At 45.5% G+C, this 20,202-nt stretch overlaps 1 protein-coding gene across 1 annotated transcript in view; it reads right to left on the reverse strand.

The window, feature by feature from the left end:
* Positions 1–13,939: 13,939 nt before the first annotated feature.
* The window catches only part of Cpxm2 (carboxypeptidase X, M14 family member 2), a 121,189-nt gene continuing 114,926 nt past the window's right edge, over positions 13,940–20,202 (reverse strand). The window contains exons 13-14 of the mRNA XM_036186096.1: positions 18,813–18,912; positions 13,940–15,257 (exon numbers count right to left, since the gene is read on the reverse strand). Of these exons, the coding sequence (XP_036041989.1) occupies positions 15,004–15,257; positions 18,813–18,912 (354 nt within the window). The 3' untranslated portion in view covers positions 13,940–15,003. The remainder of the gene's footprint in view (positions 15,258–18,812; positions 18,913–20,202) is intronic.

The raw sequence follows: 20,202 nt of genomic DNA on the forward strand, positions 1-20,202 counted from the left end.
TGAAGACATTTGAGAGTTGAGAAGAACCTTTTCCAAAGATGATTCTGCAATGCGCCAGCAGCACCCTGGTGTGTCTGGTTAAAGCTCAAAGAAATATGGCCTCAAATAAGGTGAGATGGGTGGGGAAGACCCATGGCAGCTCTTTCATCCCTGGGCTTTTAAGCATCATGACTTTGGCCTGAGTCCTGTCAAATGAGAGGGAGGAAGGATCAGGTTGAAAGCCAGGAGTCAGCATGCAGCTTCTATATCATGTAAGAAGTGAGTGGGGGAGTTAAACATGTTTAACCCAAGTCACGGCATCTCCACAGAAACCCATAGCATGGAGTCCCCATGAGCAAGTTCCAACACGATGGATGCCTCACTGCCCTGTCCAGGCCTGCATCATCAACTCTCACCTACACTAGTGCTTCCAAGAGTCTCTCCTCGCTTCAGTCCTTCTTGGGCCGATTCCATTACTCCTGCCACTTTAAAGCCTCTTTCTTCAAATGTGGAACAAATTGGAGAATAGCCACCCATCCTTGGCTGAGTAGCATCCTAGCTGACCAGCCACACCTGTGTGTTTGCAGAAGTTAATTTAGTTACGTGGTACTTAAGGATATGTGGATAATAGATCCTGCCAGCCTAGCCAACATTTACAGCAAAGTGCTATACTTTTCCACTGGGCTATCTTATTCCCCTTTGATGAGATGACCCCTCACCTCTAGATCCCACCATAGTCCAGACTGTTGTGAATGCTTGAGGCCCACCCCCTGCCACTCATCTCTCTTGGAAGCCGCTTTCTTGAGCTTCTTCCATAGGTCCTTCCTGAATGACTGTTACCAAAGCAACTGATCATATTCCTACACTTGGCAAGAACTTCCCTCCCTTGATTTCCTCTGCCTTGTAATCCGATGTTTGACAGGGGCAAGATGGAATGATAGGACCACTCCCATAGTCTACATTTATAACCATATTTCAGAAAGGAATGTGTACATGCATGCGATCGACAGCTTAGCACATACACAGGGTTGGTTAGTGACTTGCTGTTCTGGGTTACCACCACCCCACCAGCCTAGATACCCTGCATGAGGACAAGGCTTATTCTGACTGACACTAATTAGACTCAGAGTTTCCAGAAGAGCATGAACCCAGACATCCACACAGCCAAGGATGAGTGCAAGAAATGATAATCAGAGGAACAGAGAAAACACAAGTCTCAGAGATGTGGCTGACTGCCTGATCGGAGGGGCAGGACTGAGCTCTGGAGTGACTGATCACCGCTGTTCCCCCTCAGCCCTTCCTCCTGTATAATCTCCTGGAGGCAAGATGTAAGGTAGCTTTTAAGGCGTCAAGTCTCTGCCTCCTCAAATAGATGGGTCTCTGAACAAATCACAACTTGAAGGTTCCATTCTCAAGTCTGCTCATTGGTCCCTGTGGTGATGGGCAGCTCGGACTCCAGGATCTCATGTTATGTGCAGTTTTGGGACTCTGGTAACTCATAAAGTTAGTTTGTAGAATTCAAAATATGCCTGGACAGGAGGGTTCTGGAATTTGGACCAGGAAACCCCCCAAGTAGCTGTCACTCATGCCTAACAAATTGATTGGCTATAACTCCTGATTTGGTGGCTGGACTAAGGCTTGTCTGGCTCCCTTCACTTGGTCCTCCTTCCAAGGTTGTGGCTTTGGAATTAAAGGTATTTTCCTGTTTTCTTCTGTTCCGTCTGATTTATGTCAGAGTTCTAATTTTTAGAATGGGTGTCCTAGCCTCCATTCCTTGAACAGCATCTTTGGGCATGTTCTTAATTATTGGTCTAACTAACTTATGCCTCTGTGGAAAGAAAAGGCTCTGGCTTGCTGTCCTCTCTCTTTCCTCAGAGGAGCAGAAGCCTTTTGTGTTCAAAAGTGTAATTCCAGAGTAAGCGCCTGAAGATGGCCAGTCCTCTGTCTGTTCTCTCCTTTGGGCCTTTGCCCATACTAAAAGCCTTTCTATCTGAGGTCGCCAGAACTTCTGCTTTCTTGGCTAGATTTTGCTGTACTATAACATTCTGTAACTCTCAGACTTTTGTGAGACACGGAAAAAATGTGTAAAATTGTCTTTTAAAAAAATTCCAAGTGGCAATAAAGTCTGCCTGGCCCTCACATCAGACAAAACCTTTCTAGTTTGTCAGTATGTCGACAGGTGATCTTGATTTATCATATTAGGTTGTAAATGTTAGTTGAGCCAACTCTCTCTTAATAAGTAGATAGATCTGATCATCTGCTGCTCTGTCTCATGACATTAGGAAAAGTAAAAAGGAGCTAACAAGTGAGAGGGAAATAGATGTAAAAATGATGTAAATATGAGCCTATATTTTATAAAGAAATTAAGAGGTAAGGAGATATTATTTTTTATAGAAAAAGATTTCGGTGTAATAAAACAAGGGTTTGTCATAACAGTTAAGAACTGAATTTTTCCAAAGTGGAGAAAGGAAAACTGAGGGACAAACCCAGGAAGTATAAGTACACTACAGGGTGTGCAAGTCACAGAAAGTTTGTGGAAAGCAAAAATTAACAGTGGTAGATGTAATTGAATGTATTAAATTCTTAAGGCCAAAATTCAGAACACTGATACAGAGCTAGAATCGAATTCTCTACTTAAACAAAGAGGCTATCTCAAGACAGTGATCCACTCTTGGTAACATTTACAACGATGGGCTTAAAAATATGTTTGATCAAGATGATTACTTTTTTTTTTTTTTTACCAAGATTGTCAGGATTTTAACTGCCCAGGAAATGGACTCACCATAGTCAAATTTTACCAAAGTATGTGCTTATGGAAAGGTCAAAAGTCAAATGCGAGGCTGTCTGTGAAGTCCTGACTATGGCTATTTTAGGTCTCTGTCATTCATGGTTTGGATCCTTCCCTAAAGAGTTTATGATTCTGTTGATGGTGTTTCGTTTCCTCCTTATAATCCACTGTTGTCTGTTGACATATGGATAGCTCTTAGCTGCTTAAAATCAAACTTAAAGAGCCTGATTGGCACTAGCCCCTTTACATGTGTCAACTTACTTCCCCAACAGTGAAATCAGATCAGGCCAATCTGGACAGACCTCACCCCAATGACCAGGGATAATCAAGATAGAATCAGCAATGTCTTCAGAGAAAATTTTTCTGAGACAAGTGGGGCTGGAGGCAGGGGAGTCGTTAGGATTGAAACAAACTCAAGTCTAATATGATGACACATGTTCTTAATCTCAGCACTTGGAAGACTAAAGCAAGAGGATGATGAGTTTGAGAGTACCCTGGGCTATGTAATGGACCCTGTCTCAAAGCCAACACCACCACCAATAGCCTTTCCACCTGTCCTAAAATGATGAAGTTAAAAAAAAAAAATGGTTCTTACTCATGGCCAGATATTACCTAAATGTTTTCCAATACTGTTCCCACTTGTGTTCTGTCTATGATATTTGTTCTAGAAACAGGCATATTTTAGAAAATTGTCACATCAAGTCTTAACTGCTTGCTGTTGCATATGATGTGCTATGATGTATACAGCCATGTGCTGGAGAATTCTTTTATGAGTAAAAAGCTGTGCTGTCAATCAACCAGGTACGTGGAGTGGGGCTGCAGTCCTTCACATGACACAGATGTTATAGATGCTAGGATTACTACTGACAGAGGGGTATAATAGGTGAGAGAAGGGATGGAGAAGGGTGCTTGCATGTTCTGTACTAAATAGATATATCTATACTCCATGTTCTAGGGGGGAAAAATCCACATATACGTGTTATTAGTAGCTTAATGCGTCCACGTTGTTAAATGATTTGTTTGTTTTGAGCTACCACCCACCCACCCATCCTCCCCAGCCCAGATGCCCCTGGAACATCAAAGCTTGTACCAGCACAAACTAACTAGACTCAGAGTTGCAAGAAGTGTCTGAGCCCAGACATCCACAGGAGGAGGGGAGAGTACAAGACTCACAGACATCACAAGGCTCCGAGGGGTGGGGCAAGCTTTGGAGCAATTGACTGTTTTTGCCCACCCACTTCCACACCATAAAATCTGCTAGCTATTGATGAGGAATAAGGCAGCTAGGGTACTAACCTGTTGCTTTCTCAGAGTGCTAGTGCCCTGAATGAAGAGTAACTTAAAGATTCAATTCCTATCTCTGCTCATTGGCCTCTATGGTGACAAGCAGCACAACCTCTGATGTTCTGAAAATAACTTCTTTTCCACACCTGTGGCATGCCTACTGGGGCTGAAACAAAGGATGGAAGAGAATTCAAAAGAAACCCAAAAGGATAGAGCCATCTCCTGTTCCCTCGCGTGCTGTATCTACTGACCCCGGCATGATGCTTGGTAAGCAGTAGGGGTTCACAAAACAGCTCGTTAAATGGATGAATTAGTGAAGCAGGATTCTCCCTGATCAATGGCCCATTCAGTTCCTGCTTTCTGAATTCAGGAGATTTCATACAGGTTTCTCACAGCCATTACTGTGTGTCGGGCAGATGAGAAGAGAGACATTAGGTCTTCACAGTCCAAGTGTTATCATGATGGACTCAGAACATCTGACATTCAGTCATCATCTGCATGGAGCTCCTTTCATAGACGTCTTTTGCTCCTGGAGAATGATGCCTCTGTCTCCTGGCCAGGGAATGGTGCCTCCCTCTGTCTCCTGGCCAGGGAATGGTGCCTCCCTCTGTCTCCTGGCCAGGGAATGGTGCCTCTGTCTCCTGGCCAGGGAATGGTGCCTCTGTCTCCTGGCCAGCCTCTGATCAGTCTCACATTTACTCTCTGCTTCCAGACTCTGTCTCACCCCAAGCTCTTCTTGGACCTCCTCCCCCAAGAAGTCTATTAGGCTGCATCCAACGTATCAGAGTGCACGTGGAATGAACAGCCCAGGGACAGCAGGCAAGAAGTGGGGGTGGGGGCACACAATGCTCTCGCCACCTCCTGTCCTTCACTGGATGACTGTAAGGCAACCTCTATTCTTCTTAAAGATCCCAGCAGCATAACTGATTGCTTCTCAGTGACCTTATTTCCTTTCCTGCCACTGTTCCTCCTTCCTCAGTCCCAATTCAGTGACCACTACCCTCAAATAAGCCCCCATCACTCCAGTTCTTATGGAGATGTGACTTTTGGGAAAGCCCCAAACAAGGCATCTGCAGTTCACTGAGCTCATTGTCCCCTCAAATCCCATCTGGAAAACTTGTCATCTATCAATCCTTTCATGAAGCGCTGATTTCTCAGACTGTTTTCAATCATCTTCCCACCAGGAGACAGGGGATTTTCCCACACCAGAGTCCCAGAGCCATGACCACAGCAGACACTCAGCAACATTTTTTTTTTTTGTTTTTTTTTTGGTTTTTTTTTTTTTTGTTGTTGTTGTTTTTCCCACCAGAAACTATTTGACAAGAAACAAGCATTCTAAGTATTCTGGAACATGCTTAGCTCAGGTCACAAGAATCCCTTTCTGGAAGAAGGTTCCAGAACCTTACATGGTATTGAATAGTTGGGGTCAATTCCTGTGCAAAGTCCTCTCGCTCTGAAGTGCCCCAGCCATAAGGGGAGTAGTTAGGCGTTTGAAGGTCTGCCCCTATCCTGCCTACCTAGCTAGCTCACTTGCTGCCTCCAAGGCCTGAGGTATATGACAGGCCAGAATTCCAGCTGACCATTGGCCCTTGTTTCTGTCTTGTGCAATGAATCAGGAACCTAAATTGGGGCCTGTCTATCCCACACCCAGGGAGACCTCACAAGGCATTGAGCACTTCTGATATCAAAGTGGGGAGAGGTGTGGCTTGTAACCAGAGAAATTCTCCTGTCTCAGCTATTCTAAAAAGACTCACATGTCATGTCATCCATTCAGTCTCTACCGAGGGACTGGGCAGCAGCAGGATAGGCCTCAGGCATTTCTCCACCTCAGACCTTGTAACCGGGAAGAATAACAGCATCCTGATGAGCTTCTGCAAAAGTCCTGTTGTACCAGCAGCGCAGGGTCCGCTCTCAGCAGAAACTGCCTAGATAGTGTGTCTGAAATCCAAGCCAGCTCTGCAGGAGGAGGAAGACAGAGAGCTGGGACACCCAGAGGGAAACTGCTCTGTATAGAAGAAGCCATATGCTGTTATCTGGAGCTGTGAACCCTCCGCAAACATAGTCAGGAGCCAGAGCTGAACTAACTAAGGCATTTGGTTTGCCTGCTCCACAATCGAAGGGATTAAGGCAGGGAAAAAGCCAGCACAGCCCCTCCTGGGCAGCCCTTTCTGGTCCTGGTCGGGCAGTAAATGAGCCACCACCATATCTAGCCATCTCCTCATCTGCACAGCAGGAGAGGAGGAATTGTGGAAAGTAATAAATAAAATAAGGGCGGGCAAAGTGCTATGCAAATACAAAGTGTGCATTTACCCAGCAGGCCTAAAATAAATGGAGATGCCTTTACTAAAGCAGAAGGGTCCTCCCTAGCTGCAGGCTTGTTTATAGCTAGCCTAGGATAGGGAGAGACAGGGGGGTGGATTCAAATCTATCCCCTGAGGCAGGATAGCAAGATGAAGTCTGGAAAGATCTTGAGTGTTAACACCTTGGTGTGTTCTCCAGCCCAGAAGCTTGCTAGCCCTGTATTTCAGGGATTGGGGGAGGAGGCTTCACCATATAGATGTGTCTGATTACAACAGTCCTCCTTATCTGCAATTTGCTTTCCATGGTCTGTAATGTACTGTGATCAACTAGAGTTTATAAAAGTTACGTGGAAAATTCTAGACATAAACAATTTATATTTTAGCAAGTTTTTTATATGTGCCTTGTTATAATTGTTCTGTTATATCAATTATTATTTATCTTCCCATGCTTAATTTAAATTAAATTACCTTGTAAGTATAAAAACCCCATAGAATGTACAGGGTATGGTATGCTTTTTGGTTACAAATATCTACTGTGGAGGTGTGTTAACTCAGCCTGCAGTCCCTTGTTCTTCCCTGGAGATAGTCTGGAGGTAAGAGTCCTAAGCTTCTATAAAAAATTTGCCTCATAGTGATCAGCACCATCCAGGAACTATCTCATCAAAATAAAATAGTGCTTACCATCCAGAAAGTTTCAAGGAATTAGGAACTCCATGCCAGGATGCAAGGCCAGAGGCCACTTCCTGCTTCTCTGAATGCACCTGAGTCCTGTTTTACCAGATTAGGGACCTGTGCAGTAGAACCTTAGTGGGGTTCCTTGGAAGCAGGTCTCACGCTAAGGATTTGCATGGAAGGGATTCATTGGGAAGTGAATTCTGGAGACCTTGGGCTAGGGAAGAAAGATGCCAATAAACACGGACACCAAGCAAGTCCTACAGAAGGTGACATTGACTCAGTCCCACTGGAATTCTGGAAAGAGTACCAGGTATGAGTCCTGAAGCAATGAAGGTGAAGTAGTCACTTCTCACTGTCAACCCACCTCAATTCCAATGCTCCGGGCAACAGTGCTTTCTGATCATGGGCGGATGAGCCCCAGAGGCAGGGTCCCCCTTGGAACTGGAGAGGCAGAGCTTGCCCTGCCATGGGAATGAGAACTCACCTTTGAACAGTCTTTCGTTTGTCCCTCTGTCACCTGAACAAACACAAGAATTCTGTACCTCCTGGGAAGAATAACCATAAGGACCCGGGACAGTTTGTGACTAGCAACTAAAACTGCAGCATTGGCACTGTTAACTCTCTGTAAGAGCATGACATGCCTCTGGGTGCCTGCAACCTAGGAACACCAGTGCCTTTTATTGCTAATTTGTTTTTGTGGCTGAGGACTGAACACAGGGGCCTGGTACCTGCTAGGCAAGTGATCTACCCCTGAGTCCCTCCCCTACTCACCCCTCATTCTGTACTGAATGTTTCCCTAAAGGAAGAGGTTATTAAGAAATTATTTTTTTAAAACTCTCTTAAATTTAAGAAGCTAGATTCTGATTGGTATATAGGCACATACTTCTAGAGATTAAATTTTCATGGAAAAAAAGGGCATTAACTTTTGAATATGTTAGCTAATTTCCAAGTGTTTTAGCAGTGCATATAATTAAGGTATGTCTTCAGCAAATGAAACTAGCTTAATCATTCAGATTTAATGAAAACATTCACATCTTCTCTAATTAATGCTATAAATAATATGAACTACATTTTACTCTACTATACGTGCTTTCTCCAAACTTGGTCAGGCCTACTCATTATGTAAGATAGTATAGTGAATGTTGATGGTTGTAAAAATATATATAAGTTTGTGTTTAAGTAAATTGAATCATCATGCCAAGAAACTATATTCCAACAGTAGTTATGACTTGTAGTATGTTGGGTTGAACATTATTTCCAAGATCTTTGATTTAAACCCTTGGGTTGATATTAAATTGCATTATGCACTGGATGATCGAGACAGCCGCCTTAGTTACTTGCTTGTTCCTGTGATGAACCACTCCAACAAACAGAAGAGGGAACAGTTTGATCCCAGAGATAGCTCGCTATCAGGCAAGTCAGGGCAGCAGGAGCTTGAAGCTGCTGGTTTCATCATGTCCACAGTCAGTTGGGAATAAAGAATGTATGCTATTGCTGGCCTCCTTCTCCATCTTAGATGGTCCAGGGTTCCCATCCAGGGAACAAATGGTCCCATCCACAGCAACATGCATCTTCCCATATCAGTAACGTAACCAAGCTAGCCCCTCACAGACAAGGCAAGAGGCACATCTCCAGGACCTAGAGATTTTATCTAGTAGAAACACCGATCATCACACATGCCTAGTTCTCTCCTTAGTACAAAGTTTTGAATTCATAGGTATTTGTTTCCATTTTATATGCTTTGTGTCTTACTAATGAGCATGTATGTTTTTGTTGCTGTGAGACGGTCTGTAAGGGAGGAGGGGATATGGCTTGAGCAAGTGGCTGAGTGAAAAGCATTCTTAGGAAAATGGCTGATGTGTCACACAAAGTTCACTGTGAGCCGTCCTGAAGTTCACTATGTGAAAGAAGAGACGTTTACCTTGTTTAAGGTAACTAAAGCCTGGGAGTGGGGTACACACTTGGCAGAGTCAACAGGATGAAGAGTTTGAGGCTAGACTGGACAACTTATGAGACCCTATCTCAAAATAACATTAAGAATGACTGGGATATTGCTCAGTGATAGAGCACTTGTCTTGTGTGTGTGTGTATATATGTGGTTTGTGTGTGTGTGTGTGTGTGTGTGTGTGTGTGTGTGTTATGGTGTATATGTCATGTGTGTGGTATGTGTATACTGTGTGTGTAGTGTGGCGTGTGTGTAGTGTGGTGTGTGTATGTATGGTGTGTGTGTGGTATGTGTATGTATGGTGTGGTGTGTATGTGTGGTGTAGCATGTGTGTATAGTGTGTGTGTGCAATGTGTATTTCGTGTGTGTATGGTGTGGTTGTGGAGTGTGTTTAGTGTGTGTGGTATGCATGTATGGTATGTGGTATGTGTGTGTAGTGTGTGTAGTTTGTGTGTGGTATGTGTGTTGTGTGTGTGTGGTACGTGTGTGATGTGGTATGTGTATGTGTTGTGTGTGTACACGTAGTGTATGTGTATGATGTGGTGTGTGTGGTGTGTGTGTGTGGTATGTGTATATGTTGTATGTGTGTAGTATGTGTGTATGTGGTATGCACTAGCTAGTCATATGGTCTCTGTAGTCAGGAAACAGAGGACAGAAGTGGATCTAGGCTATACAATCTCGAGGCTAACCTCCACCCCCACCCCCAGGAGCTCCACCTCTAAAGGTTCCACAGACTCAGAACAGGACCCCCTGTAGGGAGCAAATGTTCATTAATGGCCCTGTGTGTTTGATGTTGGTTGAGGCCACTCAGAAGCAAGACCAACGGAGAAACACAGCATTGTGCGCACTTCTGTATTTCAGGGAGACAGTAGTTTCCTCCCAAAGTGCCATTCCTCAGTTTAAAAAAAGAGTTAAGATCCTGGAGGCTGGAGAGGCTGCTTACTGGTTAAAGGCACTTGCTGCTCTTGCAGAGAATCCTGATTCAATTCCCAGGACCAACATGGTGTCTCATAACCATCTGTAACTCTGTTTCTAAGGAATCTGATGCCCTCTTCTGACCTCCTTTTACACCAGGCACACATGTGGTACACATATATATATACCTGCAGACAAAACACTCATACACATAAAACAAATATTTTTTAAGTGTTTTTGTAAAGATTCCTCTCAACTTAAAATTCATAGAGGATCCCAACAAAATTTTGCTTTGTGAGGGCGGGGGGCACAGATAAGGTTATAACTATTCATGTTTCCATCTTGGACACTGGAAAGGAAGGTTTCATTTTAAACACTAGTGAGCAACAAGGGATGTTATATGTGGTAACAGCATCTTAACATTGGTATTAATTAAATCAGTGATGGCCCTGCGGACCTCTGAGACCTGTCCTCAATCAACATGCCAGCTTCTCCCAGACCATAAGCGCACCCACAGAAGACCAGTTTACACAGTGAACTGTGTTTGTCTTGGATTTTTATTCCAGATTTCAGGGCCTCTCCCAAGCCCTCCTGCTTAGTGTGACTCCCTGTGGTTGTTTGCATAGGCACAGCAGGACTGTGCTTGACTTTACTAAGGAATCATTGTTAAAATGGTTATGTGCCATGGCCTTGCTTGGAATGCATGACCAGGATCCTTGCATTAGAGGAACTCAACTGATAGGATGCACATAAACTGTAAAAATAAATAAATAAATAAATTCCTGATTGGCTTGTATGATAGGGCTCAGATGGCCCAGCAATAGCCTCCTGCAACTGGAAAAGCTGGGAACCCGGTAACAACTCAGTCCACAGAGCTGGATGCCTCACTGGTCCTGATCTGGTCCTGGGGGCCTGGAGGACTCATGGAGAGTGGCTGATTTTCCGTCCATGTTGGAAAGCCAAAGAAGCTGGAATCTGATGTCACAGGGAATGACAGCATCAGCCATAGCGGCTACAGACCCCCTCGGCAGCAAAAGGGACAGTGAGGGAGGCAGGGCTGCTCTCTCCTTTGGTCTCTTTGTGACTGAGTCCCTCATCAGAAGATGTGGTCCACTCTTGGACAGAGTCTTTTTCCTCAGTTAATCCTTTCTAGAAATATTCCTCTGCACCTGTATTGAGGTGTTTCTCTTAGTTGATTCCAGATCCCATCAAGGTAACAACTGAGATTTATCATCACCACAGCCATTTATTTTAAAGCTTTATTGAGATATAATCTGTATGAATCACTTGTTTAAAGTATAAAAATTCAGTGGTTTATTTTTTTAATCACCACAATCATTTTTGGAATATATATCTCCCCCCCCCAAAAAAACCCTACATCCTTTTAACCTTTTACCCAATCCAGTTCCCCTGTTCAGACCTAGGCCACCACATATCTACTGTGTCTCCATGCAACACTTCATAGAAACAGCATCAGGCCATATGTGGCCTCTTGTGACAGGTTTCTTTCACTTACCATGTTTTCAAGGTTCTCCAATCCTGTAAAAGGTGTCAGCTCATCATTTTTCATCAGCATATAATAGTCCACTGTGATGAGACCACAATTTGTTTTTCTCTTTACCAATGATGAGTGTTCGACTGTCTCCTCGTTTCCTCCCCCTCTTTTGTATCAAGCTGAAGTGAATATTCATGAATGGGTTTTGTGTCAACATGCTTTCAGCTCCTTCAGGTACACAGGGAGGAGCAGAACCCCTGGATCCTTCCGCAGCTCCATGACTGCCATTCAAGAACTGGTGTGTGTGTGTGTGTGTGTGTGTGTGTGTGTGTGTGTGTGTGTGTGTACGTGGGAGGGGGCGCACGTACCATGGCATGCTTGTGGAGATCAGATGACAACTTGCAGGAGTCAGATCTCTCCTTCCTCCTTATCGTCCCTGGAATCAAACTCACGTCATCAGGATAGGCAGCAGGTACCTTCATTCACTGGGCCGTCTTGCCAGTCCGTGAGGGAAGACTCTTGAAGAGGTATAAAGGCATTGAATAAAACCAAACAACAGATTTCCATTTTCAGTCACATGTCCTTAACTTGCTAACTGAAACACAAGACACCATGTGGTAAGGGCTAGCCCAATTCCACATGGCCATTGAGCAGGTGCTAGAGGGAAGGTGTGGGGCCAGTGACAGCGGGTCCTAAAGAGGACACTGTGCCTCCCCTTGGGAAGCCAGATCTTTTAGTTCTGAGGTCAGAATTCCTCTATGCTGTCAGAACTATTCTGATGGACCAAGAACAAGTGAGACCCAGAGACTGCCAATCCCAGACATGGGGCTTGAGAGAAAGAAGGGGCAGGAGCAGGCGGGAGGTGGCAGTTGAGATAGGCCTGGAGAGAGATCAGGAAGGCTTTCGGCAGTCGGAAGGGATGTGCAGGAAGAGGGCCACGTTAAGACCTTAGGCCGGACCCAGGAGCTAATTGAGTCTGAAACAAGGAACATCGTGATGAGAAGCTGAATCCAGACTGGTACTCTGAGCTTTGGGGCTGACAAGGACTGACTTGTGATGATGAGCCCAAAGAGAGAGGCCTCCTACAGAATAGAGTTAGGAGAACCTGTCCGAGGCTCTGCCCATTGCTAGACTCTGCTGGGAGGTGAGGAGTAGGCTGAGAAGTGCATGATCCGGGGGCAGTGCAGCCTATAGATTTCAGAGCTGAACACAGAAGTGCTGTGGCTTGGAGGGCCAAAACCTGGCTACCAGGTCAGGCACCCAACAAGTCTAAAGTCCCCTGAGCAGATATGCAATTCCCCACCCCTTCTGAACTACAAAGACAACCTAGTACTTAAAATGCTTTTTAGCATTGCCTACCATATCTGATGCTGTAAGCCTTCCTATGATGGGCATAATGGCAGCCTCCATCCCCTAATGGCTGACAGAAGTCAAATTTAAATTAATTGCATCTATAAAACACTAGAAGGCCAGTTCCTAAAGTACACCAACCACACAGAGGTTAGTGAGAACTGCATTCAACGGCACACAATAAGCTATTCCCACCAGTCCAGAAAGTTCTATCGGACAACACAGCTTACAATAGGAGTAAACTATGTCCCAAGCTGAGGGTCATATCCAGCTACCTGCCTGTTTGGGTAGGTTTCTGAACCACAGCTGCGCCCACCCATTTGTGTAAACACTGCCTGACCTGAGCTATCTCAACGTGGATGGTTACAGTTTGTTAAGCATGGGATATTGACAGTCTGACCTTTATCAGAAAAGTTCACTGTCCCGGCCCCATGCTATTGCCAGAATGCTGGTGAGGATCTTTGTGTAAAGACCTTCATTGGCATCTCCAGTGTGTCCAAGCGTATGTCTCCCCCAGGAAGAAGCAAAGAACATACAGATGTCAGCTGTGGGAGCTCAGATTTACCAAAGCTCAGGGAGCCCATCCTGAACAGTCACCTCTTCTCAAGTGACTGGACTCAGAGAGAGCGAGCAAGCTTGGGGGGCAGGTGTGTGTGTGTGTGTGTGTGTGTGTGTGTGTGTGTGTGTGTGTGTGTGTGTGATGGTAACCATCCTGGCAGGAATGAAGATATTCTAAAGACATGTGTACCCCTCCCTTTGGCTGTCAGACTGTTGAAATAATGCTCTCCAAGGAACTGAGATTTCCCTAGGAATCTCTTGCTAGGGTGAGTCACACAAGGGACTTCTCCCAGGAAGAAGTATTACAAAGTTCTGACCACCTTACAGGACAGAGAGGAGTCAGTGCCGGGCAGGCCACACCTTGCCCAGGACTCTGTGCCAGCCTCTTGCCCCCTTATTTAAACAGACCCAGAGGTGACACTGGGGGAGGGAGGAAGGGAGGGTCCTGGAGCTCCTTGTTCATTCTCCTCCCCAGCATGATCACACTGAACACTTCCTCCTCTCTTTGCCTTTTACCATTTACTTGTTTTTTTCCTGGAGTATTGAGGCAAGTGGCAAAGCCCAGACGGTTGGGGTGCCAGAGCCTAGTCTGTCCCTAATGACTGTAATCACAGAGGCACTGGGTGCCACATATCCACCTGGAAAAACCATGAGAGGATCTTACCATTTGCTTCAATTTTTTATTTTTCGTTTTTTATTTCTCCCCAGGTCAACAAGGCAACAGGATGAACAGACATGAGACACACTCTTCTCTCACGTGATCATTTGTAAACCTCTCCCAAACCTGTGTTCCAGATAACCCTAAGATTGCTTTCTTTTTTTCATCAGAGGATGCTTAACTGGAAAGATGTGGCCTTCTATATGCTCATCATAACTCTCCTCCTGATGGGGGCCAACTTAAGGGCTCTCACATCCTGGAGACAGAGAAACTCTGGGTTGGCCTCCTTCAATCTCTTCCAGGATGCCTAGGCTGACTGCTCTGGCCTGCTTAGCCAGCCTGGCCCCCTGGCTCTCCCCAGCCCAGGGCTAATGGAGTAAGAGGGTTTAGGGGCTCTCTGGGGACCCAGCTTGTATGCAACAAGCCCTTCAAGGTCTGCAGCCTAGCAGTCACTCTTGGATGCTTTCCACTTCTGTCCCCTCTTAGGAAGACAAGCATTGTTGGAAAAGGGACAGAGTTGACTCAGACTCAGGGATGCTCACTTGGTAATAAATGCCTCTATTGTCAATAGAAAGTAGAGTATGTCTGCAGCAGCTTGGATTGTCCCCTGGGGCCAGAGAGGATGGATTTTCTTAGGCTGCCTAAGAGCATCTCAAATGAAAACATCTGGGACAAAGGGTTCCCGGGTGCTGCAATGTCAACTGTGCCATTTGTAAATGCACTGGTGAACTTGGATGTCACGCAAACAAGGGGGAGTCCCAGTTTCCCTTCCCAGACAGCCAGTGGGCATGTGCCTTTTTCAGGTTGACTCACTGAATTTCCTCACTCCCACCAGCCTTTCTCTGATGCTCTGTCCAAGATATTTGGATAAATGAGAACAAAAGGAAAGAAAACACCCTAAGCCACCAGCCCTCCCTCTTGGGACCAGCCAAGCCATGCAGGCATGCTCCTGGGTGTCTCTTGAAGTACAGACAACAGTGACAGCCTGCTACAGAGTTACTACTGGAGTGGATTTCATTTGCACAGTCTGCGGTGTGTCTCAAGTGTCTGAGCGGGTCACCCACGCTGCCGCCTCTTCCGTGCCCGCAGTTTCAGGCGCCTGGCGGGTAGGTTGACAGGCTGCTTCCCAAATGTCTCCATGATTTCTCTTATCCTAGCCAGGTTTGTCTTGCCGAGTATGAAGTCACACCGAGTGGCCCCCATGTCGTAGCCAACCATGCAGTTCTTGGTGGAAGTAATAAAGCCCTCTGCCTTTGCGGTGACCACATATTCACCAGGGTTCAGTAGGCGCCAGTAATCCCCATCGCTGGCTGGGAAGAGAAAGCAGGAGACCTCAGAACAGATCCTTTCTAACACAAGTATTCCCTATTGCATGACCAGCCTAGCAGAGAGGGCCCTTGAGCTTCCACAATCAAGATGTTTTTCTCTTTGGCAGTTGCCTTAATGTTTCAACAGGAAGGGGTTGAGGGTGTAGGCTCCCCACAGTGCACAAGCAGAGTTGGAGATGAGGACTCCTCCAACAGATTTTATTACCTGACAATACAGGGCATTCATTATAAACGTGAACTCACAAACATGCCCTTACTACAAAACGGCATCTTGCAAAGTCAGCAGCGTATAGCTTTCTGGTTTCCCTCTGCATAGCTATGAATATAGAAGAATTATTTCTAAAAGGGGAAGGTTTTCAGCATCTAAAAAGTTCAGGAACGGACTGCCTGGGAGATGGCCTTGGTGCCTGCATGTGACTCCAGCCTTCATTCTGTGGCCAAGGATAGAGAAACTTGGGAGCTCCAGGAACAGGGATTCAAGGCAGGGCAGGGACTCAAGAAGGCAGGGAAAGGCCCATGAAATTTGGCAAGCTGCAGACAGGGCTGAGGAGGAACCCTGATACCCAATTCCACCACTGGTCACTTACCCTGTGGCTCAGAACAACCTTAGGCAGTGGTAGACTCTGGGACTTAACTAATTCTCCATTGAGACAAACTAAGTTCACTTTCTCACCAGGGCATGCATGCTGGCTTCCTATCCACTCATTTCCTTTCAGCCACTCTGCCCACCTGCTCACACTCAAAGGAGTGTTGCTGAGACTCAGTTACAGATGGATTACATCATAGGACATGGGCACTAAAAGATGTCACACGCTTGCACAGAGGCTATAATGGGAGCAGGGAACCACTCCCAAAGACACATCTTTTAGAAGGAAAGTTGAGAGGGTGGAGGACATATGAAGGATACAGCTTGCTCAACAAGGCTCAAGGAGCTCAAGGAGGCAGGGACCCTTAAAAGGAGAATTACATGCCAAGCTGACTGGCCAACATTATACCTGGGACCACTGGGTGAAACATCTCTATCTACACACCTTCCTATCTATGTATGTACTGAACCCAGATCTCTGCATGCCAGACAAGCTCTACCACTGAGTTACAACCCTATGAAGAGTCTCTTATTTGGTAAAAAACTTGCATTCCCACTAAAGGAAGACACAGCAAGAGATGAGGAGCTTTGGGGAGCTCTCTCTCTCTCTCCCTCTCTCTCTCTCTCTCTCTCCCTCTCTCTCTCTCTCTCCCCCTCTCTCTCTCTCTCCCTGTATGTATGTATGTGTGTGTGTGTGTGTGTGTGTGTGTGTGTGTGTGTGTGTGTTTTGACATGCATGCAGGTGCACATGGGAAGGTGCTCATGCATATGTGTGTGTACATGCAGAGGCCAAGTCTAGTGACTTTCTTGATTGTTCTTCACTTTGTTTACTGAGTTATGGTTTCTTATGCAGCCAGAGCTCACCAGTTTGGCTATTCTATCTAGCTGAGCCCAGGGATCCCCTGTCTCTTATTCCTGAGCATTAGAGTTATTGGAGACTCAGCTGAACTAGCCCAGCATTTACACAGAGGCTGGATGTGGACTCTGGTCCCCATGTTTGTGTGGTTCCATGTTTTATCCGCGGAACCATCTCTGCCCCTTTTCTTGACTCTGAACAGATGCTCTGTGATCTGTTCTCTCCCTTTGGCATGGCCCCGCTCCTTCCCTACTAAGAGCTAGCCTGTATTCATCCCCTAGTGAAGGACCCTCTCCTTGCCTTTTTTTCTCTTTGCCTGTCTCTGTATCTACCTGTTGCATTTCTTTCTTGGCACTGGTTGTCAACTACAATATTTTTATTCTCCCTAACAATTAATTGCAGGTCTCCTCCACCAGAAAGCATGCTCAGAGGTCAGGGATATCTTTGCTGTTTGTGGCAGCAGTTCTTGGCACACACTCAATAAGTCAGGCTGAAAGAGAGAAGGAAATGATGGTGATCGTGTTCAGAGTCAGAACAGGAGGTATTGGTTCTATAATCCAGAAGTTTCTACTTCTGAAACATGGATCTGCCTTGTCTTCCCTTCTGCCTGCCATATCTCTCAGAGGCTCATGGACAATGTTTCCCCACCTTACACTTTCGGGCTTTTGTTATTTCTACTTCTATCCCGCTGGTACTTACCCTACAACCTTGCAATAGAGGACATAGAGGGAGCCACATATTGAGTTCTGCCCCACTGAACAACTGAGCTAGTGTTCTGGAGTAAACACTCCATGTAGCCACCATACAAGGTTAAAACTGTGGATGCTGCTTGTCACTTATGGGGTGAAAGGGGTACCCCAAGCCTAGTGAGTGTTCATTCATTAGCCACTCAAATTAATGTCTTCTAAGTAATGGACAACATATGAAATTCTAACCCAAATGTGCTTTAAAAAAAAAACAAAAAACTCTTTCTAGCTCCCTGTTTGTGGGATTCTGCTTAATGCCTCTGTTTACATTATGCCAACTTCTCCTGAAATGAAACTTGTCGGATCATATAAGCCTTGGACAAATCAAGGCAAATTCAGCACTTCTGGTGAGCCTGGAAGGATGCTCATAGGGAGCCGTGTGTGGAATATGGAAGGCATCTGCCCAGAGCACATGCTGGGAAATTATTTATAGGAGGAAGTGAAGGGATGAGATGCATTTCCCATTAGCTCATCCAAACTGTCTGCTTGATTACAGGGCTTGAAATTCAGAGCCCATTAAGTAAAGCATTCTCATCTAGGCTTATAGTGCCCCAGGGCCTTTTTACCCCCCACTGTGTAGAGCCCCTGTGTTTTCCTACATTGCCCACCAGGCACTAAATAGTGTAAGGAATCGTCAGGACTCCTTTAAGAAGTACTCTCTGATAGGAGCATTTAAGTGATATTTAAAACACAGATCCTACATAGAACTAGAACAAATGGCCCCCTCTTTCATCCATAAAGATTACTAGCATTCTGCTTGGTCTCTGGCAAATTATGGGGACTTGGTCCACATCTATTGAATGGATGGATGGATGGATGGATGGATGGATGGATGGGTGGATAGATGATGGATGGATGGATGGATGGGTGGACAGATGAGAGAATATATGGATGTTCATAAGCAGCTACTGAGTACAAATGTCCATGCAATACTGAGTGGAACCTTATGGACAATGGCTAGGACAAGTGGTAGAAATCCTACAGAAGGAAGTACTTGGTAACTAGGGGCCTCGAACAATGGTACCACACATCAGTTCCTAGCTTCCATTGCAACCTGAGTTTTGATAGTTGCTCTAAACTATCCCAGGGAAGAGGCAAGAAGCCAAGAAGCCCAGGCTGAAAAACTCCATTTGCAGGGGTCTCTTGGGGAGCTGGAAAGAGAAGATGCTGATTTAGTCCTGAATTTATTCCTGAATCAGCAGTTTCTATGAGTGCCCTGTGCTGACCATCTGTGCCACTGGCACTCTGGTGAGTAAGTTTCTGAAACTCCAATCATGACTGAAACCCAAGCAACACACGCAAGGAGCAGGAATTTCTTACTGAAGCCGTTTATGCACATTCACAGATACCTGTCCGGATGTCATGGTTAACACCTTCAACAGAGATGATAGCATTTGGAATCCCTTTTCCATGCAAATCTCTCACTAGGCCTTTGATGCCCCGATGAACCTGCAGCAAACGTGAGACACAGTGAGTCACCAGCTGGCTCTAGACACCAACAGCACAAGGAGGTAGGCAGTGCAGGTAACATCAGCTCAGCCCTTACCAAGAATATTCAAAGTACCACATCTAGTTCGATATGTACCTAGTTCTGCATGGACTTGGTAGAACGTTTTGTGGGCCATGAGCCAGAAAGTTTCTCATTGGAATTAAAATCCTCTAGAGTTGAAAACATTATTAGGGTCTGAGAGTTTTATTAAAATATATCCACTAGGGCTTGAGATATAGTACAGATGTAGAATGCCTGTCTAACATGCATGAGGTCCTGGGATCCAGCCCTAAGCACTGGAAAAAAATACAACAAAAATTCTCTGGAAACTAGAATTTAATTTTACTTTTAATTAATTTATTTTACTTTGAGACAAGGTCTCATCATGTAGCCCCAGCTGGCCTGGAATTTGCTAGAGAGACTCAGCTGGCCTTGAACTCAAGACATCCTTCTAAAGTGCTGGGATTAAAGGCTTGCACCACCAGCTTGAAATATAATCTAATTTTTATCACGTATGTTTATTTTGGACTTTCCTGAGTTCCATGGACTTAATAACATAGGCGTTAGAGACAAAGGAACCAGAGGCCATCATAAAATGACTGCTTTGGAAGCCGGAAAGTGGTGGATGCCTTTAATCCCAGCACTCAGGAGGCAGAGACAGGCAGATCTCTGTGAGTTTAAGGCCAGCCTGGTCTACAGAGTGAGTTCTAGGACAGTCAGGGCTGTTACACAGAGAAACCCTGTCTCAAACCAAAGAAAAAAAAGAAAAAAGAAAGAAAAAAAAGTTGCTTTGTATAGAGGCCATCATCTAACTAACCACACCATACAACACACACTAGCCAGAACCTGTGCCTCAGTCTCCCTGTCTGTGGGATAATGCAACAATCCATGACAGCTCAGCCACTTCCCAAAGATAGTCTGGACAGGGGAACTTTGGCTAACTCAGACCACAGCTTCAAAACCGCTGTTTCCACAGTCAAGTCCCCCTCCTTTCCTTGTACAAAGGAAAATAAGCCTTTTCCATGAGCTTCCAGTGCTGAAGCAGAAGGTGGACTCACAGCTCCCTGAGAGGAGGAAACTGGCTCCTACCCTCTGTGCCAGGAATCCTCCTAGGACCCTTGCAGGGCAGACTCGGCTGTAAGATCCAGATGCCAGCCATAGTCATCTGTGCAGAGGTGCAACCCCAGCACCAGGATGCTGGTGCTCAATGCCAGCCACAATCATCTGTGCAGACGTGCGGCCACAGCACC

The sequence above is a fragment of the Onychomys torridus genome, chromosome 1 (assembly GCF_903995425.1).
Source record: "Onychomys torridus chromosome 1, mOncTor1.1, whole genome shotgun sequence".
In the NCBI taxonomy this organism is placed as follows: Eukaryota; Metazoa; Chordata; class Mammalia; order Rodentia; family Cricetidae; genus Onychomys; species Onychomys torridus.